Genomic DNA, 21,922 nt, shown 5'->3' on the forward strand with positions numbered 1-21,922 from the left:
CATTCATCGGAAGTTTAAGTGCCTTTATAGGTCAAGAAGCAGTAAAAGCATGAGCAAATACATACATTTCTATAGTACAGAACATGACAGTTGAAAACTTCTTTTGAAAAACATACTGTAGTTGTTTCAGTTGACTTTACATACTCTTGTACATTAAGTAGTTATAACATTCTCTTGAATATAAACCAAAGCATCACCCATGTAGAATGTCCAACTTGCAGTCTCAAGATCATCTCAGGAACATGTGATACATTTTTCAGTGAAGGATGGCATGTTGAATGTGTGAACATTACAAAAGTGATCATACTTTCAGTTTCCCTGGTAAAATCAAGAAGTCCGGTGTAATTCGCAGTCAGTGAGTCCAATAAAGGACATTTTAAGAGGTCATTCAACCACTGATAAAATAATTCATAGCTTGCAAGATATATATTAAAAAGATACATAATTTGTTGAAGGCAAACCGAAGCTGATTTCCAACACATGGGTTGTAGAAAATGCCTTTCAGATCAAATGATCTAGGAATGAACAGGTATATTCAGTGAAAATATCTACTATTAGGCCTAACCATACTATGCTTGACTCAAAAGGCCTTAAAACAGCTCTATGAACAAAACACAAACCACAGTGGTGTACGTAAGTGCTTTTTGCAATCCCAATTTCATGCACCATGGACTTGCATGGGAGGAACCCAATACAGGACATACAATTAAGAAGCACTTTGTTATTTCATGATGAATAGTTAAAACCAAACACCAGTAGAAGTGATAATAATGCTTTAGTCCATATTGTAATATTCCATCTCTGAAGAGGTGGGCTAAAGGTTGGCAAATTTGCCTCTAATTTGATGTGATTATGACAGACCTTCTGATTGTATCAAATGTTCTTTCCAACTGTTAGCCATTAGCAAGAAGCTTGTGTCAGAGAACACGATTAGGATGTTAGGGGGTCAATGGTACACACTGTACATACTGTGGCCATACTACTGTATGGTATGATTATTTTTGTTAGTAAGATAGATTATACTGCAACACTACACAGTTATCTTGCTCCGTTTAAGAGTGCTGTAGGAGATACACACAATACATAAACTGTATGTCTGTTCCCCCCCCCCCCCAATCTGCTTTCATTTGGCAGTTGATGGCATTAGAGGGATTGTCAGTTATCGGTCACTTCACACCACTATCCTCCATGCAAAATAAACAAGAGTATGTACAAACTGTGCAAGTCTAGTTTGAATAATAACAGCCAAATGTTGGTATTACGCCCTGAATTTTTTTTTGGGACGGGTGTCTTCCTTTTTCTAAAGTACACTGACCACATCTTTTAAATAAAACCATTCCAATTTACTGACCATAGGGATAAAATATGTATATATTTATATTCTCTGTGTATATTTATATTATTTCAGCTCTATTAAAAAAAAAGATAAAAGCAAAAATGTTAACATATTAACATCAGGGATCCAATCCTATCTCCTTGGGTAACGATCACTCCTCACAACTCACACATGATCACTTCAGCTTGCTTGTCTTGTTCCCTGGGTTAGACATCATTAACGCCCTATTCGGCTTAGGATCATATCCAGAAAAAAAAAGCCCAAGGACAACCGTCAGGGTATATCAAGAAAAGACTGGTTCAATGCCACAAACTTCCAACCTGAGAGAATCAGGCCACAGTGTTTTTAAAAATCTGTCAGACAAGGCTGCAAAGATGATGGTGTCGATTCTGAGTAGGCTTTGGAACACTTGAGTCGCTGCATTTGACAACCACCAATTACTGGTTCCATCCCTACACAAAAATGAACACCAACACGATGCTATCACCAAAGAGCTCAAACTTCTGTTTTAATTTTCTTGAATGACACTGCGGTAGCTTGGGAGGACGCGAAACGTAAAATGGGCCACATTTAATTACGTCTTCATGATAACAGGCCCAGATCAGTCACAGTGATTTCCCCCTTTCAAAAGAAACACACACTTGCACACACACACACACACGCACACACAGAAAAAAAGGACTAACTGACTGCGCCTGATCTATAAGTGTATACGCCCTCTGTAAGTGAATAAGTTGGTATATGATATATCTACATGAAACTATAAATAAAAGGAGCATTTCAGTACAGGCAAGGGTGAAAGAGGGAAGATGAGATGGCCTGGGAAGCTAGGACGTGTTACGTTGCTGATCGCCACTGGCCGGTGTGTCTGGCGTTGTGGAGCCTGTTGTATCCACCCCCTGTCCGTCAAGGCCCAAACCCAACCCTTCGTCCATCATCTCCAGTTCGCTTTGGTCCAGAAGCTCAAAGTCCTCTTCCTCGGCCGGCATGAGCGTGACGTCCGGCAGTTCTTCCACGCTGGCTTCCCTGGTCACATCCTCCTCCTCCTCCTCCTCCTCGTCCACACCGAGACCGGCTGCGTGGTGGAGGGCAGAGGTGGTGGTGGTGCTGGCAGGGGCTTCCAAGGTTGACTCCATGGGGCACGGGGGCGTTTCGGTAGGCATGAATTCCTCCATGCACGGCGCCTCCATGGCTTCAGTGGTGCGCAGTAGGGCCGACAGCGTGTTCTGGACCACGGTTGAGATGGCCGTGCTCACGATCTCCTCGCTCAGTTCCTCGAGGGAGCGGCTGGGGCCCGGCGCCTCTGGGGTCACCTCGACTGGGGTCACACCCTCCTCTTCCTCTTCTTCTTTCCCCAACCCAACTGCAGCTGCCTGACTAGCCTTGGCGAGCCTGCTATGCCCGTTGAAGTGAGTATTGACGAAATGGAGAGGGGACGCTAAGTGCTGGAGGAGCAGGCTGGCTGGGCTTTGGGAGTTCGATTCTGGATGTTCCCCCGTGGAACCCTCTGCTGGTGCTGAGGCACCTAGGGGGAAGTGGAACAAACCGTGCTCCATGGAAGGGAAGTCATCCACGGAGGGGAATTCAGGAAGATCTCTGGAGAACGTTTCCTCCGGTTCACTGTTCATGCTCTGCTGGTCCAGGTCTGTGGGGGGGAGGGATTTAAAAAAAATTCACATCGCACTTATATCTTACTATGCTCATCAAAAGCATTAGGCACTATAGGATTTCAATGAGATTATCAACTGTTAGTCCAAATTAAATCCAAAGCACAATATCAGTAGTGGATTCACAATGAAGCAGTAAATACGTATGTATTATTCACCTGCACGTACTATTTAAGGTATTTAAATATGTTTCTAATATGACGCTTTTGTCTGAAGGATTTCAAAATCTGCACAGCACAGTGAGCTACACTGCAGTGGTTTCCTGTCACCTCAATGTGTTGGCACCACATCAAACCAATGTGCCCACAATGTACAGAATATTTGTTCATCAGTACTTAGTTGGAGCTGCTGAAAAGCTACTATACAGTTAGAATCTATACTACTGTCATGATATGGTTTCCCAGGCATCTCAGACCTTCAGAGACGTCAGTCAGTTGTGGGGTGGTGGCTCTGGACACGGAGAACCCTCCGCTCTCCAGGATGCTCGCCTCCTCGTCAGAGAGCTCCGAGTCTGTGATGGCCATGGCCAACGCTGTGGTCTTTACATCCACCTACATCAAAGGAATACAACTCCAATGAGCTCAAGTTCATCCAGGAAGGTTAGTTTAAGGCCACAACACTCTAATCTGTTTAGGAGACTCTGTTATATACCGACCAGTCAGCTTGAGCAAATATGCATATACTTTGGCAATAACGCAGACGGAGTCGAAGAGGGCATTTTACTCAGTCTCTGGTTCTTTCAACCATTCCAGTCATGCGGACCCCTGGCTAATCTCATCATATCTCATGTCATCTCCCTTGCCAGTGGCCCTGTGTGCAGTGTGGGAAAAGGCAGCTCTCACCGTGGGAGCGAAGCAGGAGAGCTCCTCCTCGCTATCACTCTCTGTCTCCGCTCTCGGCTCATCGCCCTCCTCAGACTCCTTCTTCACCTCTGCGGAAAGACACACACACACACACACACACACAAATATGAACTTCAGTACATGAACACTACATAGACATTCATGGCTCTGTCTCACACATAAACACAAACATATGAAAGCTGCACAGGAACACCCATCCATGGATGGCCATTAAAAACATGCACACATCCATCCATCAGCATTTACCAGTGTCTCACACACACACACACACACACACACACACACACACACACCTGTAGCACAATTTGAATCCATTTCAATCCCATTCACTGGCCTCAGCTGTGTCACACTAACACCACGAACTGTGTGGAGAGCTGGTTTCCATAGCAACAATATTTAAGCAACAGTCAAGATCAGGAACAGGCTGACACAATGCTGTGGTGAGGCAGAGAACCTATGCCACATGAGGCATCCAATGGCAATCTCACTAACCAGAGCAAAACTGAATGCTAATACAAAATATTAACAAAGACAGCAATGAAAAATGAGCCAGTATCTGTGCTGCCACCAGTGCCAAAACTGTATTAAAAAATATTGTATTAAGCAAGGGTTCCTGCCGAACAACATAATGTGCGTAGCCTGTGAATTATATCTTAAGTGACACAGAGCTGATAGTAATTAAATCTAGCACTTCAGGATGTAGATACATTGTTTATCTGCCAGATTGCCAGTGACTTTTTATGATGTATGACTGTATGAGGTGCTACGGGGCACAAAATAAAACGGGATGGGAGAAAATGAAAGTGTCAGCTGTGCTTAAGAGACTCACTCCGCTTGTCGTGTTTGCGGTGCTGGGTGTTCCCCTTCATGCTGTAGTCCAGCTTCATCAGGATGGGCTCCAGGCCAGTGTACATCTTCTGGATCAGCTCGTGATACACAACCAGTGGCCAGAGCAACACGCTCAACACTGGGCACAACCATCACACACAGACACACACACACACAAACACACAACCAACTTTTAACAAATATCTTTTAATTCAGCACTTTGAATAAAAGCCATTTACTGTACACTAAAGTTATCATTCATTAGTGCATGTTCTTCTTGCATACTGAACCCGTGTATGGCCATTACTATTACCAATTTGAATTCATTCAGCAAGAGGCACGATTATTCATTAACGGTCAATCCTGGTCAGAGGAGTACCCTTTGAAGTGAGTCAACAAGAGTACAGTGACCCACACAGCTGTACAAGTGTGTCCGCCTCGCACAGTCTTATCAGTACACGGTTACCGTGGAGACAGGTTTCCATGTAAACCAAGCCGCAATGCAACTGATAAACATAATCAATAGAGGAATGCCCCAGATCAGTGGGGTAAAACTGAAGTCAGGTGCGTTTCAGCTGTAACCAGAATGACAAAGCAAGGTCACTGACAGCTGAGGCTGATAAGACTGGCTAGTTCCAGTACAAACTAAGAAATGAATCAGGAAACCGAGGCACAACTACAAAGTTCAAACATATGTGTGACTCCAAGATAAGGACTAATATCATGTTTTAAGACTAAGTTATCGAGAAAAGAGTGAAGGTATGCGTGTTCTGTTATCAGTCTTTACATTTTGTGCTTTCTTTTGTGTGTCTGGAATGTTTGATCGGAAAAGGAGGATAAACTTACCGATGATGTAGGAAATCATAATTCCTGGCACATAGTGACCAACAGCAGCCAACACAAAACACCCGCCGCACATCATGGCACAGAACTAAGTGGCAAAAACGGCACAAAAAATATTAGCAATATACCAAACACCGGGTAGATCTATTATGTGAATTCACAAACCTATGACTATACTATTGCTGTTACTAAAACTACACCTTTTCAGTTGAACATGCCAGACAACATATTTACCAGCAGTCAGTACACAAGGCTGGTCATAAAAGTGCCTGTAAGCATTAGCTTTCATAAACCACCATCTGCATAAATGTGTGTGAATATCTGCATGCTTGCACAGGTGTGCACTTGAGAATATATTTGCAAGTACTTGTTGAGAAGTGTTTATTGTGGGTGAAACAAGTGTATTCAGGCATGTGACATTTGTACATGAACTCTACCTTGCCGTGGTTTTGCCGTTTGAACTGGAGCATCTCCTGTATGTATAGGCTGCATGTCAGGTAGCTGTCTGCCAGGTGATGGCTAAGTTCAGCCACACTCAGGAGACGAGGCTGCACAGTCATGGTCTCCCTAGTTATCACAACACAACCATTTCTCCAGTCATATTACCTCCTCAACACATATAACCTCATAACACATGTAATATCATCAGGACTAAATAAAGCACAGCAACAACATCATTTTCAATTGATCACAAAAACTTTTTGCACTGCAGTGTTGTCCTGAATTTTATGTGCCAGGGTTTATTACCCAGTCTACTGGCATGGACACCGACTGTTTACTTTAGATAATTACCTATCAACAGTGGCAGCCTCAGGATTCCAGACTATATGGGAAAAAAAGGACACAAAAGGACAGGGGAATTATTCAAAGCATAGGCGAACAAACATTTATAGATGTAGATATGTATAAATACTGTACTTTGACATTATATAAAATTACACCAAACGACATGCCATTAGAGCAGTGCTAAATATCACAAGGGCTACGTGACGTGTGATTTGCGCAAATGCAGCATTATCGCACATATATACTAGATCATAGACTTAATTCACAATACACTACTATCAAGAGGCATATCACATGTATTGTAAGTTTCAGTGTACATTAGGAGAGGAGGGGAAACATACCAGGTATTTTTGGAAGCTTTTCTTTCCATCTTTCCAGCAATATGAGACCAAGGAGAGAGACACTCAAAAGAAATAGAGGTCGCAAATAGGTTGACGATAAGAGCCTACAAAGACATACGGATACAAACAACCCAAATCAATTCCCAATCATGTGAACTTCAATTACGTTCCAATATTCTAAATTGTCTGGCAAGACAGACAGCCGCGATGTTTTCAATCACCCAGTTAACGACTTGCACAAGTTTGGTCACATGTATTAAATACTGAAAAGGAGCAAAACAAGCAAAGCCATATGGTCTATGATTGACAGTTGTCACACTGACATTTCCTCTCATTATCAATGCCACGGAACTGAAACACCGAAGCCAGACAACATGTTGACAACAGAGTTCTGGCAATAGGCCTCGCAAATAGCCAGGCGCAGTATTTTTTGTCACCTTCTAAAAACTAGCGTTAAGATAGAACTTCGAACTGGCTTGCCAAAACCCTCGCTTGAAAGTCTGCTATCGGTAGCTCACGAAACAGATGAGCTCACACTGGGAGGTAGCTAGCTAGTTGGCAAGCTAACAATAATTAGCTTCTCAGTATATTATAGGGATTATCTCTCGCCCACTGTCACAGATTAATGGGCACATGTTGGGCACACTTCCTTCCTTTAAATGATAATACGGCTATTAATAAATCTGTTATCTTTATCTGCCGTTCAGTTCTTACCAGAACAAGGTATTAAGCGTGAGAGCGGCAATGATGCTGTACAGCGGCCTCTCCCATACGAGTAGTCTCTGCACCCCCAGCACCAAGGGCTCGTACTGCGACAGCCAGCCCTGGAGCCGTTCACGAAGTCGCACTAGCTCCGGGTTCCCATCTCCGCAAGTTTGTTCAGATCCCCCGGCTGGGAACAAGGCCTCTAGACCGATCGAAGACGAGGAAACAGAGGGGCGTCTGGCCTCCTCCACGCTCGCCATCTTTTCCCCACTTTGTTATGTTGTTGTGTAGATCACGGGGTATGGTAAGGTGGATCCGTCAAAGGCCGTCATGGATTAGAAAAAATGCGAGAAGCGATATTACAGGCTCACCAGGTCACGTGTCTCTTGTTTACAGCTGCAAGTACTGTTCTCATGGGCATTTTAGTGACCTCTTCTGGACAAAGAGGCTGCCAAACATTCCTCACAGGGATTCAGTAACACCGAGTATACAATGTCTTTCATTCTGCAAATAGGAAACAGGCTGACGAAATCTTTTAGAAAAATATTTATTACAAAAACATAATGTTGTGGCACATCAATAGCGCATACGACACAGGGTAATCGTGAAATCAATTTGATCAACTGTACAGCCAGATTTAATAAGACAAGCACATGTACATGATTGTTTATAGTGATCAGCTCTGAAATAATTTGACAGTAATTATCTTGTCTTATTATACAGCTCCTCAGAATGTTGCAAAAACTTCCACTAAAAAGAAATATGTTTGAGGAGTGTATTTTATCGTTTTGGCAAGTAACCGTATAATAAGCAGGATAATCTGCAGTCCGCCGGTCAGTATAGGGAAATAAATCCATTCAGGACGAAAAAAGACCTAGGGACCTCCTGTTCGCCCTGAAGTCTGGCTTTATTTTCCCATACAGACCGGCAGCAGATTATACATTATCCCTTACTTGTCTTTTGGATCTTGACAGATTCATTATTTTGTTAGTGGGTCTTTCTTCAGTATTAAGAAAAGAAGGTGAACAAACAAAAGCACACAGAAACGCTTCGTCCATCTCTTGGAATTATCTTGAGAGCACATCACATTTTCTTCCTTCAATCATGAATCAGATCAAAAGGTTGACTTGTCTTACTTGCAGGTAATCTCTAAAATATGAAACAGAGCACCAATAAATGAATGAATGAGTACCTGAAATTTACAGAGCCAAAAGAATTTGACAATGAATGCATATTTCAGATATTAAAGTAATTTGATAGCGAGAACATGCTACAAGGCAAGCCTGAGGAGACTTCTCTACCATTTCTAGTAATGCGACAACCTTTACTGGAAAGTCCCGCTTCAGAAAATGGGTAAACAAAACAAGGGTTGGATGACAGTTGAGAAAAGCAACATGGCCAACCTAAGTGTGTTTACTTTGTCTCCACTGGGGGAAAATGGCTGTAGGAGACTTGGCAGACTTTGTAGGTCAGTGAGGCTTATAATACATTGAATTCTGCTGTGTTTGTGAGGGGATCTTGCTGTTTGAGTTTCCATCATTCGTGCAACATAAAGATGTCTATATTCTTGCACCTGGACCAACCAGTTGAGAACAAAATGAATTCATTGCCAGTCAAAACCTGGGGAAAGCAAGGAATGCACCTTGTATTGTTTAGCAATGATGATGTTCAATATACTGTATTGTTGGTTATATTGATTTACAAACCTGTTCACTACTATAGTCTATATACTTTCCAATTCAATACAATATTATAAAAAGCTTAACTTTAATTAAATTGCCAACAGAACTACAACTAGTTGCATACAAAAACAAACAGTGATCTCCAAGCAAAATGTTCAGAAAAACAGAAGGGGAAATAGACACCAGTGTTTTACACGTGCCACAGACTGGAAACAAGCCAAAGGGGGATAAGAAGAAGGGACTATGGGGTAGGGGAGCCTACCTGGGACAGGGGAGGGGCAGTTAGGTGGAGGTTGCAGGACGGACAATTTCCAACCAGAGGTTATGAGAAAAGGGCATCAATACCTGCTGGGGTTAAGACCATGGCCTGAAGCAGGTCAGAGAGAGAAATTATGCCCTTCACCACATCCTCTCTGTCCACCAGCACCAAGCGATGCACCTACACAGAAAGAGAGTTACAGGCCTCAAGAGACTCACAAACATCCAGTGTGTTCAACTTTTCACTGAGTGAAATCTAATAAAAGTTGGGTTGTTCTGGCATGGCCGACCTCTGCTTTGACGATTCTATCGATGACAGTCTCAAGGGTCTCATGGCCGTGGCATTTGATGACGCCCTCAATAAAACACGTTCGCCTCCGCACAGCCTCCCGCATGGTCATGTTGAGGTTGTTGTAGGACTTCTGTGCGGCAAGATTCTATACACAGTGTGCAACAGAGTGAATGCAGAGAGAGAGAGAGAGAGAGAGAGCAATACACAAACACATACAGAAAACTGTCTATTGCTACAACCGCTTTCATTAAAAGTTTCACTGTAAGATACTTAAAGCTAGATATTGTAAAATGTATTTAACTGCATGAATATGAAAACATTATCTTTCATTCATTCATTTTGAGTATGAGCCTAGATACAACCCACACAGAATAGCTTTTCGGACAAATTCTCTAAGGATGGGGGTTTCTGAACACTGACAAATATATTCCCTGTACTTTATCCAATAATAAAGCACCACCTTGTGGATATGCTTAACTTTTGCATAATGAATAAGCTGATTTTGTTTATACTTATAAATCAAACTGAACCCTGATGAAACACAAAGGTCCCCTATTCTATTTTACTTACAATCACGTCGAATCTGGAGTACAGAGCCACAACCTTTCCTGAACAGAGACAAACAGTACATTTGTAAATCAAAACCCCTTCTTCAACAACTGTGTGAGTTTTCTAAACTTCATCTAAAACGTATGCTTATAAATGTATGCTATATGTAACTCCCAGTTCTTCTATACTGAACAGAAATAACTCTGGACATCTGCCAGGTAATATGTTCAGAAGGCCAGATAGAAGGTCAGGCTTTAGCATACCTTTGCTGTCAACAACTGGTAGAGCAGACACCCTCCGCTCCACAAACACAGATAAGGCATCATAAAGTGTGGCAGTATCTTGCACGGTGGCAATGTCTTTAAAAGTCCCAATGCCAACCTCCTCCATGGTTTTCTGCAAGAATTGAGGCTTTGGTATCATAGCTCCCTATGTGACAGGAAAAATGAAATGCCTCCATCATCAAATCAGAGAAAAAGCATTGTAACTGTAATTCGGTCCAAGAAATGTTTAATACAGTTCTTACAAATATGTGAAGGAACTTGAGGATGCGCTTGTGTGTCAGAATGTGAAGCACACTTCCTGACTTTGGATCAATGACTGGTAGTCTGTGGATTTTGTGCTTCAGGAGGGAGAAGATGGCATCAAAGAGACTACAGGGAGAGGAGGTGAGACTGGCAATCACTTTCCATGTCTGCCAACCACAACACAGTTAACAACAGTCCACAGGCTAGAGTTTGCCATGTAATTTCTAACATAACAATTTACAGTACAGATGTGTCACAAATGAGTGTGAGTCATTTCAGCTATCTAACCTCCAGTACTAAACAGAAAGTCAGTAAATCAACATTTTATGTTACTCATTGCCAAAGATAAAGTAAAGTCACTCTATGAAGTCCTGCTATTAAGAGGCCATGCCACTAAGCTGGACAGTACCTGGCATCAGGGGTGATACTGATGAGACAGCGGTTACAGCCCTGAAGACAAACATCTGATGAGGAGACAAACGAGACAATTACACAGTGAGACACTAGGGGCACGGTTGGCATGGGAATTCCCCAAAGTCACTCTGAACATAAAATATCCATTGACTGATGAGATAGGGCCGTACTGTAACGTGCCAGGGGCTAGAAGCGCATCCATTTGTGTAATAGTTGCCTCATAATACTTTGCAGAATGTTAATGTTTTAATTCTGTGCCTAATGTTTTAAAATGGTGCAGTTTATCTCTCCATTTTTGGGTCTAATGTTGGTGTGCATTACTGTTATCATTTCCTCCGTGTCTTATGTCTAAGTCATGTCTGTGTTTAAGACCTACCTTTTGTATCTTGTTCTGAGTGTGTTCTTTGCACTCCAGTGGTCATGCGGTGTATGGGGCACAGGAGTTGCACTAATAAAGCGCCATTTCCTGGGGTCGTGCGGTGTATGGGGCACGGGACTTGCCTTTAAACCTGAGACCTTTGAGTCCGCTTCCATCCTTCTGGGCTAGCTCGCCACAGTACTTAGCATGGGAAAATTCCCCACTGTGACTTTGACACATTATACTTAATGCAATAAGCAAGCAAATGAAATATGGTGTAACACAATGTGCAAAAAACAAAAGCTCTTCGTCTCCAAAGGTAAATGGTTGCTTGGTGTAACACATAACTCGCTAATGCGTTCTAAAAATAGGCCGTTCGCGCCATTCACAGTGACACAACACAATTAATCCAAAACATGGGTGAGAACAGATGTTAGTATCTCCGGGGCATTTACTTTGAGATGAATCACCTCTCCAAGTCTCAATCTTGTGTTCCTCCAGCTCATAGATCTGAACCTACAAGAGACGGCAACCAACATTACCCCGTTTGTTGTGTCTGTCCACAATGCATTATGCAACCTATTTCTCTTAGTTCCTTAACCACCTATTGTTTTCCACTGATACAAAACACTGTGTTGGACATTTTCAACTTAGTCTCAAATTAAAAATCAAAATGCCAGGTTGTCCTGTTTGCAATGGTTTTTAAATGTCACTGCACTTATGCATGGCAGTATGAGGAGCATACCAGGGGAGATGTGTAGTAGCGATGAAGAATATTGATAAAATCTGTGATGGTGAGCATACCTGTCAAGAATGAGAGAAAGAAAGGAATTAGATTTCAGAGATACACAGATATGGACACAACTCTGCCATTTCAACATGTTTGTCCACTGGCACATAAAGAGACATTTAGCCTACCCACGAATCTTTGCAACTTGTTGTCCCAAAGCGGAGCGGCCCTTAAGCCATTTGCCACTAGAGCAAAGAAGGCCTTCTTCACCTGTGCACAAAAATATCAACAATACATCATATTTTTATGGGCCTACCGAGTTGTCACACTATTTAATCTAAAATACTGCAGGAGAATCTGGACATTGCACACTCGCCACTCCATGGCAGTAGATGTATGTATAGGCGTCTAGGCGATGTATTCGTGTGTAGTATGTCTTAACCGTATGAAAATATTATGAACATTGTATTTGCTTATCGACTTAAGGGGGTGGTGCGAGGGAGAACCATGCAATGCTCACCTGTAGCGTGGTGTCAAATATGACCAGTTTACAACTTGTTGGCATGGCATCATAACAACAGTGCTTCTTCATGAAGTTCATGTACACCTCTGCATCAGGATCAGTGGCTGGGCAGAATGTCAGAAGATGGAGTGCTACATTTGCGTAACATGGAGTGGCCTACTTGTGGCAAATACCGGTGATATCCAAACCAAGCGTTTAGAGCGTTTAGCGTTTAATAACCTTAAATGTGACATTATTTACCACTGAAATGGTTTAGCCAGTGTCCTACTTGCAATTTCTTGATCAACATACAAATTACAATGTTATGTGTGAAATGGCTACCTGTGTCGGTCTTGGGGAGTTCATCTTGAGATGCTACCTGTCCAAGAGACAATGTCATTAGGCCAGCAACCTGTAACCTAATCTCTATGACAGATACACGTATTTACGATCTCGTGTGCATGTATCAGTGGGAACTAGTCCACCCCTTGAGACCAAACTAGTAAAGGGCAACGTTAACTTTTAGGAATCGTACGGGTACTGTGACATTTGGCACGGCCCCAGTATTCACACCGACACCAATATCGTGAATACTTCACATAGCCAAATCTATCAGGCACATTTCTCACCAGCGTCCTACCTGCTTGGTAATTTCCATGCTGTGAATGTGTCCCGTGGAAACGCCGTGCCCCTGTCGATGTAGCCGAGCCTAGACTATGACCATGTCCGTTTCTCGGATCCTACAGAGCAGCAGGTCTAAATTAGGGGCAAGACTCAAAGGGTGGAATGCAGCTCCGAGTCCAACGCGAGGGTTACAGTGCGTAGGAAGTCGGTGACTTGTGGTACCGCACAAGACGTTGCAGGGTTAAAAGACAGGTGGTATTCGAAGTCAAACACGATGTTAAAAACAGCCGTAAAGTTGTCCGTTTTACATATGTCAGAGCGCTCGGGTGTTGGAACGTCAACGCGCCTACAGGTTGAACTATATTAGGCAACTGTGCTATGAGAAATATGCTGTTTAAGATATCCAAGCCCTCCCTCTTAAGGTGATAGAATCGCCAAAAGCATGAAAAATAGTCGTCCAAGATAAGGAATACTTTAAGATAAATACAGGTGAAAGGGAAATATTTGCGGCATTCTGGCATAGACTGTGACAGCAAAGCAGTAAAAGTATTCAGTAAAAGAGAAGATTTTATATATCAGGCATTCATGCAATTAAAGCAGCAATACGGAGTTCTGTTCCAAAACTAGTAAGCTAACTTCCTAAAAGGCATGCAAAAACCTTGCAACCACCACCAACAGCCCAGCTGATACTGATAGAAGCTTGCAACACACTAACTGGTGTCTTTTGGCAGTTAAGCTGGCAATGACATGCGTGTGAAAGCTTTTCTTCCATTTTTTACAAGGAGGTGTACCAGCCCGTCACACAGAACAACATAGGGCATATCCTGGATGGCTAGTGGGGTTTAGTTTATCTGACATGACCATATGCTATCAAAATAAATTTGAGGATGGTACTAAAACTAAACCTATAAAATCATATCTCAAAAAGCATCAAATTGTTGCATAGTGTTACTTTAATATATATATGTATGTATGTATGTATGTATGTATGTATGTATGTATGTATGTATGTATGTATGTATGTATGTATGTATGTATGTATTAATGAAACAAGCTGTTGCTTATTATTTACCTAGTCTCTTATCAAGTATTAACAAGCTTGTCCTAACAGTCATTCTTGAGACATGGGACAAAACATCATGCAAAATTGAAAAAAAAAAAAATCTTTTTTTTTTAAAAACATTTTATTTATAGAAAGAAAATCTAACGAAGTTGACATCTGACAGTGTTGACAAATAAGGCATTATTTCCACAAAACAAATTTGGGGTTTTCTGATGCTGCTAACATAATCTACTTCATAAGAATTCGTTTTCTAAGAATTTCAAAAATTATTTCCCCAGAAATCTAGAGACGGTGCTTAGATATCATGGTTGTGACAGAGGAGATATTAACATTAAGATTTATAACATTCACAAAAAACTATAAAACTAATCACAGTCTGTCTGACACTTATGTATTCTGCAGATGCTAAATGTGACAAGGAGTCTTTCAAAACAACTGCTGCCCTTGATATTGCCTAAATGTTTTACATTTTAATGAATGTCTGACGGTATTGACAAAAAGTTGGGACACAACTGTGAAACCTTGTAAAACAATCTTGCTCATATGAAATATTATTAAATGTTGCTTTTGATGAAAAAGTCTTTAATCATACACAAATATCTTTTATTACTTATGAATGATTGAACCATCCTCTGTGGACACAGTTTAAATTGTAGTTAGAAGTCATTAGGTGTCACAAAAATGATATGGTAATGACTAAATCAAATTCAGGAGGATAATTGTGTTAAATACATTATATTATAAATGCTTTATAACATTTACAATTAAAATACATTAATCATTAAACATGGTAGAAGTTTAAATTGGTGAACATGTTTTGTGCCATGTTTCAAAAATTACCGTTTTCCTGGTGGTTTAATAAGCTGCCTGTATAGTGTAAACTTAAATATAAAAACACAAACACCTACAATATACAAATAATAAAATTAATATATTATTAATATAAAATGAATGCTTATGCGGTGAATAGAAATAAAAAATAGCTTAACTTTTCTGTACAAGGAGGAGAGACCACTGTGGATAGTTAACTTCACAGGCTTTAGTAGTCTATATAGTTTAGTAGTGTGTAGAATAAAAGAGAATATGGGTTTTGGTATAGCTTAGACATTTGCTACCTGGTATTTCCTTCATTCTACCAAGCACTCGGTTATACAGGTGTTTCTAGGGGTGTTTCTTCTTAGACATAAAACCTTACATCCTGTTTCCTTCATTCACTCCTTCACATTTTGAGTATTAGAGGTAAAGAGTCTTTCTCAGTGTATGACTCAGGCTAATGCTGTAGCTTTCGTTGGCGTTCCTCTGGCTGTATTCACACACTGCTCTGTTCACCTCGGTGAGCGCGTCGAGCAGTGGTATTCTCCTGCAACACAAGGCAAACAAAAGATTAACACTAGAGCTCATTACTTCATCACCCTAGCATCTGTCATCGCAAAGGAGGCTGACCCTGAAGATCACTACTCCCTGTAGGCTCACAATCAACACAAACACTGACTAATGTCATTGCCATAGACAAACAGAACATTAGGAGTCATTAAGAAATACAGCAGTCAGGATCCTGTGACAAGTGTCAAGAGTTGCTATGGATCCATTGATGAAAAGATTTAGTAATGCTGATATCTTCATTACCATGTTTGTGAATGTTATCGCTTGGTAAGACCAGGTTGTTTTATATGGTGTTGTCTATCATTTAAAGGACCATTATTTCATTAAAACAGTGAGGCCTAATACTTGAAAACTGATACACTGAAAGGTTTAGGGTTTGTTGTATTGATGGATTTCTTGATTTTAATACAATGGAGTTTCTTATGTTTGCTTCCAAAGTATCCTACAATGGTATCACCATGGTCCATCAAAACACTTGACAAACTATTTGGTGTTTGGTGTTAGCGCTCTCATTGTTAAAAATATCTCATTCACTCACCCTAAACCTTCAGCCGACTTAACCCTGACCCCAGACAATATGTTGACCCCTACCTGCCATGAAACCTCAGTAGGGTTGACCTCATGACCTCCCAATACACAGACTGGTGCCCCCTCCTATCCAACAACTGGGCGTCAGTCATGCACACACAGCTCAACACGTCTGCGCTGACTGGAATCGTTTTTACAGCATCAGTCTGCCAGTTCGAACACCCAGACGGTCCCCAATCATCAGTCTCCAGGCACTCGTCTATCTGTGAGGACCAAACATGGGCCTCCTGAATCGCATAGATCTGGACGAAGAAAAGTTTGGGTTTGCCTTTCAATGCTGGGCAGCTTTGTGCATCAAAGAGCTGCCTTACAGCAACCAGGCTCAGACCGGGGCCACTGGACTCCGTGGCGAGGATATGTGTCTCCGAACCACGACTGAGGAGACAGCAGACGAATGCTGATGATTTCTGAAGGTCTGGACTTCGGGACAGTACCCTCAGGACACTGTGGGTGTCCACCAAACACAGTAATGTATGCAGGATGACCTTGAAGCCCAAGTGCTGAAATGTTTGCTTTAGCATGTCTGTGGGAGAGGCAGTCATAGAGAGAGTTTATCACACACACAACAGCCAAAGTCACCCCAGATGCCGAATGACATTTACTAGTTTGGACTCTCTTGGCAAAAAGCCCAGACTTTTTGCCATTTCCCAGGGTGAGCCTGATGGGACAAGGCAAACAGTGTCCGAAATACAGAGGAGAATGACTCCAAGATGTTTTGAATGGGGGCTGTTGCATAATGCTGAGAACAGAAAAATCATTTACAAGAGTACAATTGCTTTCTGTATACATACATGCTAGTGAGGCAAAATTCTAAAATGCTGAAATGCTGAAATGCTCACAAACACACACACAAAGCACTCACCTCCATCACAACCCACACAGTCTATGATTATGCACACACCACGGGGAATGGTTTCCATGATATACTCTTCAGGGGCCTAATCCACACACAGAGATGAAGAGCAACAACAGAGGCTTTCTCGTTGTTTTAAAAACTCTGAATTATTGATACAGGGCATTTTGTAGTATAAACTCTACCCTGGACAAATAAAATAACTTGTACTTCACCTGTTGACAATGCACCCCTGTTTCGGCCACTGACATCTTTAGCCCTTTTGATGCTGAAAAAGGAAGAACATATTTCAAAAAGGGATGAGGAAAAAGTAAAACTCCAACTGCTACAAAAATAAACTAAAATCACTTTGTATTCATAGTGACACAAAAAAAGTGAGCTTTTACCTAAAGATGATCCCTTAGTCTGTACAATAGGACAGACGGTCAGGCGAGGAGGGGGACTGGTAGGGGAACAGACTCCTCTCTTGGTCTGAGGGAGAAGAAATTGAGTTGATGTTAAGGTCACTCACTAGAGGGCAGTAGCTAGCATGTAGGAATATTACTGACAAACAGGGCAGGCACGATCCTCTTGGTGGAGGATATGGCTAAAGTCCCCCGCCTAAAAAACATGGGCCTATTTTCTCTTGCACTGTTTGAGTGAGTACTGTTGCCATGATGACCATAAGATGATGAAACAGTGGATGTCTTGACTTGGGGAGTTGCTAACCTCAGAATCTACAGATGAATTGTAATTAAAGCAAAGAAGTCGACACTCTCTTGCCGTTTCCCGCCTTCCTTCTTGTGTTCTCCAGGTGCCGTTTATGTTGTTCTCCTTTTTTGCAATATGATTTGTTTTTATACATGTTTCTTACACGCTAAGACTTCCTAAACCAACATTATCTCAGAATTGATAGAGGGTGGAGCTCCAATGGGGGCATATATTGTAAAGTGTCCAATGGCAATTATGTATTTTGATGACAATGCACCCTTCACCATTTGAGCTACTGGAATAGGCACAAGCTACAGTTTACATCGCTATTAGATAGTTCCAGCCACACTTCCTGTCCCTGCTCTAAATTACTTTATTTTGCAGAGAACTAAGGTCATGACTCATGGAATATAATATTCTTTTTGGGCCTGGCTGCGTCTGCATCCCTTGCACCTCCTATAGTGCCAGCCCTGCTGACAAATACTGAAAAATGCATCCTTCATGCATTGGGTGCAAACTTTATATTAATTGAATATTCAAATATACCTCTTGATTGTGGTCCAAATGTTTCCTAGGAGTTCCTGAGGAAAAAAAAAATTGCAAGTTGATCGGTATATGCAAGAATAATCTGACAGTCATTTTGGGAGCACAGTATACTACTGAGCTACTGCGTTGTTGTACCCCAGGAATAACCTGGTTGACTCGCTTAGATCATTTAAAGATGATTACCGTCAGCGAGATAAAGTCCATACACGTCTTGCCTTCGTTAAACAGTTCTCCATTTATTGTCCATTAAAACGCAGAGCAACGACATGTTACTCAAACCTTCGCGGTATAGCGGTCAAAACCATTTGCCCTTCCGGGGTCAACACCTTACCACAACAGTAGGCTTCCTACCTATATGCCTAAAAACACCTGTGCAATGCACAGCAACACCCAGTGTACAAACAGGGACATTACACATTGAGTGACAACACATTTTGGCTGTAGCAACCCATCTGGCTGCTACAGTCATCATGTTATGAGTAACATCTCGCTCAGAGGAAATTCTCTACAGGCAAAAACAGATTTTCTTGGACACATCTTGTGCTGGTATCCCTAAAAAGGAGTATGACAGTATTCGTCTGACCTTCATATATTAAACAAAATGCAGTCTCTTCACACACCTGCCTAAAAGTGTTTCAATGAGCAAAATCTCATCCTTGTGTTAGAAGGAGCTGTTTTCTTTCATGAAGCCAATGATGGAACTTATTTCCCACTATAAAACCAAAAAACATTAGATAATCCACAGATGTAGTTCTACCATTTGTACCTTTCTTTTGAAACATCTGGATCTTCCTCACAAGGTCAACTCTGTGAATGTCCTGGAAGCCCTGCTCAATTAGGTCCAGCTTTTCAGGGGACACATCATCGAGTTTCTCCAGTTCTGTCACCACATCCAGAAAGCTCTGTAGAGAAAGGTCTGTCTGTTGAGAGGCATCTTGCTGACATACACAATCACAGAAAATGCTGTTCATGATGACACATTCAAAATAGTGCAAATACAGAATGATTTACAAATAAAATCAAATTCAGTATGCAACACTGGTCTAAGGATTCACCTAGAGACATGTGGAATAATAACTCTTCCAACAAAAAAAAGCATGGTTTGGTTTGTGTTTTGGGATTAGCAATGAAAGTCTGATTAACTGTGCTACAACACAATACCAGAAACACTTTACATCAACACATCAGCCCTCACTCTTACAGAGGCACTCTCCAGCTTTACACGGGGAAGTCTGCCACTAAGGAGAAAGACCAAAGAGTGGAGTTCATCTTTCCCAAGATCAGCACTCAGATCAACCATCAACACCCTAAGGCACAAAGACAAAAGGGCAGGACTTCTTTACTCCAAATACCATAAAGGAACATACGTCTAAGATGCTTCAAACTGTCTTAAAAGTAAAAACAAATTCATACACAATGTATACAATCATTTACAGAGACAACAGAGACTGGTTTGAGAATGAATGTATGAATGACCTGTATCTAGAGAGGACCTGTCTGCTTTCCAGCATACTTTCCACCTCCTGTCGGCTCGTCCCTAGAACCTTCTTCAGAATGTCGAAGCGCTTCAAGTGAAACATGAGCTCCGTTAGGATCATACGGGTAGAATGACTGTTCCCAGCGGCTTGAGCCAGCGAGATAAGGGCCCCTCTCAGGTCTTCCACACAGGTGTTGGGTAGAAGGTCTGAGCACAGGAAGTGCAGTGTCCGTAACTCATGCATGGACAGGGCATCGGCCATACGATTCACTGAGCTAGCCAGTCCATCTTCCATAATAGTGCTGTATGTCTGTTTTTGGCTGCCGTAGACTGAATCAGATGGTTGTCATTGTTCCCCTGGTCATTTTAGGGATTGATCCTTGGTGAGGTAGAAACATCCTTTGTTTCAGTAAGCGTGGAAGTGTGAAAGTAAGTGGAAACTGGATTCATCTTTCTGTGGTGTGGGGGCTGAAACAGATGCAGATGCTGGATTCTCTGAGTGAAAATGAAACCTTAGGGCTAAGGGAACACACCCAAAAGCATTAGACATGGTTGCATGTTACAAATCCAAATCAGACATCGTAAAAGTCTCTAAAAGTAGTGAGGGGACGTTTGATACAAAGGCGCCGAAGCTCGTCTCACTTTCGCAAAGCATAGACTACTGGTTCAAATTCAGTGAATTGAAGCTTGTATCAAATTGCCATTTCTACATGAATGATGACGTCCGAAGCGTAATTTAGACACTGTAAGGGTTTGACCGAGTTGATGTTTTTGGCGCCGTCCCGTACACCAGGAACTATAAGATGTCATTATAAAGCTTAAGGCCTATATGTTAACCAGCTAATGCTGATATATGTCGGTTGTATTCACGCACGTATTCGCATTATGTTGACAGTAATATTAGTAGCTATGTCGTTACATTTCTGTACAACACGTTTACATTTATTATTGTATCTCACAAGCAATATTTAATACTTGCGAATGTCACTTTAACCTACCGTGAGCTACCTTTGATGTCCATGGTCGACTAAAAGCGAAAGTTACTTCGAAACGAAAGTCTTATCACCACCCACAATTTCTTGTCGCAGCTTGGAATGCTAGATAAACAACTTAGGAAAAGTGAGTAATGGGGCGTTCAAAGTACGCCGTATAGTGACAACCCTGGAAAGCGTTCAGACAACCCGTTTTTATGAACGGAAACGGTGGTGCGTTGAACACCCTGTCACGCAAGCGCAGCAGATAGGCTGCTGTGTTCTTTACAGAGGATTTTCGGAGCCTGATGAAATCAACAAAATATGTCACTGCTAATTGGGTCTGACACACTCACCAAACGAGAGAAGTTCTAAAGTAGGAAGATTGTATACGACGTCATCTCTGGAGTGAGCCTTGCCATGGCACTACTACTCAGTGGTGCGTTTCAAGAATAACGACGTTAATAAAGTCTTTGCTGAACAAGGATGGTACACTGGAGCATAGACATAGACATAGTATACTGTGTCTATGCACTGGAGCATAGGCTGTAAAAACCGACGTACTCACGACCGTAGTAACTGCGTCGCAACTTTCGTCGTTCAAGAAACGAGAAACACCAAATCGTCGAACAACGGTTGTAAGATTGCAACAGTGGTCAGACAACGACGCTTTCTATAAACGCACCCCCGCTTTGTAGTGGTTTGGGGCAATAGAAACCTACTGTAGCTGCACTAATCATTATTAAAGTGCATCATAATTCATTATTAGATGTTAATGATTGTTACACAGAGTATATGAAATACATTTGCAAATCATTGTTATTTTGCATGGTGCTGGTATGGACTAATGCATTTTATGTAAAAACATTTTATAAACTTTAGATACATGCAATGAAGTGAGTGAAAAGAAAAACATGTTTTTGACATGACACATCTCACACCTTTGAAGTTCCCCCTAGCTTTTGTGGACTAGAAGGTGTCTAGAAGAGGAGTAATTCATTACTTACACATTTTCCCCCTGACATTTATGCAGAAATATGCCTTTT

General features: G+C 41.7%; 3 protein-coding genes across 11 annotated transcripts; all 3 read right to left on the reverse strand.

The window, feature by feature from the left end:
* Window positions 1-9: 9 nt before the first annotated feature.
* On the reverse strand, window positions 10-7,739 carry retreg2 (reticulophagy regulator family member 2). The gene is made up of 9 exons (XM_012823436.3): window positions 7,379-7,739; window positions 6,665-6,768; window positions 6,330-6,360; window positions 5,975-6,104; window positions 5,541-5,625; window positions 4,696-4,833; window positions 3,846-3,934; window positions 3,419-3,554; window positions 10-2,981 (listed from the first exon to the last, which is right to left on the reverse strand). The coding sequence occupies exons 1-9, from the start codon at window positions 7,627-7,629 to the stop codon at window positions 2,164-2,166; spliced, it is 1,782 nt and encodes a 593-aa protein (XP_012678890.1). The 5' UTR covers window positions 7,630-7,739; the 3' UTR covers window positions 10-2,163.
* A 163-nt stretch (window positions 7,740-7,902) lies between these two features.
* On the reverse strand, window positions 7,903-13,922 carry prkag3a (protein kinase, AMP-activated, gamma 3a non-catalytic subunit). 8 transcript variants are annotated; one of them, XM_031558137.2, is made up of 14 exons: window positions 13,322-13,922; window positions 13,024-13,060; window positions 12,700-12,806; window positions 12,368-12,449; window positions 12,195-12,253; window positions 11,905-11,965; window positions 11,087-11,141; window positions 10,677-10,803; window positions 10,414-10,579; window positions 10,172-10,209; window positions 9,600-9,746; window positions 9,397-9,490; window positions 8,773-8,942; window positions 7,903-8,518 (listed from the first exon to the last, which is right to left on the reverse strand). In XM_031558137.2, exons 1-13 carry the CDS (start codon window positions 13,337-13,339, stop codon window positions 8,929-8,931), a joined length of 1,005 nt encoding a protein of 334 aa, XP_031413997.1. In that variant the 5' UTR covers window positions 13,340-13,922; the 3' UTR covers window positions 7,903-8,518; window positions 8,773-8,928. The 8 variants fall into 8 exon arrangements, with proteins under 8 accessions (XP_031413997.1, XP_031414000.1, XP_031413998.1 ...); XM_031558140.2 differs by having other exon boundaries at window positions 8,773-8,989; window positions 9,314-9,490; window positions 13,024-13,056; window positions 13,322-13,921; XM_031558138.2 differs by having other exon boundaries at window positions 8,773-8,989; window positions 9,314-9,490; window positions 11,920-11,965; window positions 13,322-13,921.
* Window positions 13,923-14,470: 548 nt separating this feature from the next.
* On the reverse strand, window positions 14,471-21,897 carry cflara (CASP8 and FADD-like apoptosis regulator a). Of its 2 annotated transcripts, none has more exons than XM_031558607.1 (10): window positions 21,233-21,897; window positions 19,905-20,424; window positions 19,630-19,735; window positions 19,195-19,330; window positions 18,429-18,463; window positions 17,579-17,663; window positions 17,408-17,460; window positions 17,202-17,277; window positions 16,343-16,862; window positions 14,471-15,728 (listed from the first exon to the last, which is right to left on the reverse strand). In XM_031558607.1, exons 2-10 carry the CDS (start codon window positions 20,198-20,200, stop codon window positions 15,602-15,604), a joined length of 1,434 nt encoding a protein of 477 aa, XP_031414467.1. In that variant the 5' UTR covers window positions 20,201-20,424; window positions 21,233-21,897; the 3' UTR covers window positions 14,471-15,601. The 2 variants fall into 2 exon arrangements, with proteins under 2 accessions (XP_031414467.1, XP_012678853.1); XM_012823399.2 differs by lacking the exon at window positions 21,233-21,897 and adding an exon at window positions 20,904-21,212.
* Window positions 21,898-21,922: the final 25 nt, after the last annotated feature.

The sequence above is a fragment of the Clupea harengus genome, chromosome 21, assembly GCF_900700415.2.
Source record: "Clupea harengus chromosome 21, Ch_v2.0.2, whole genome shotgun sequence".
Lineage (NCBI taxonomy): Eukaryota > Metazoa > Chordata > Actinopteri > Clupeiformes > Clupeidae > Clupea > Clupea harengus.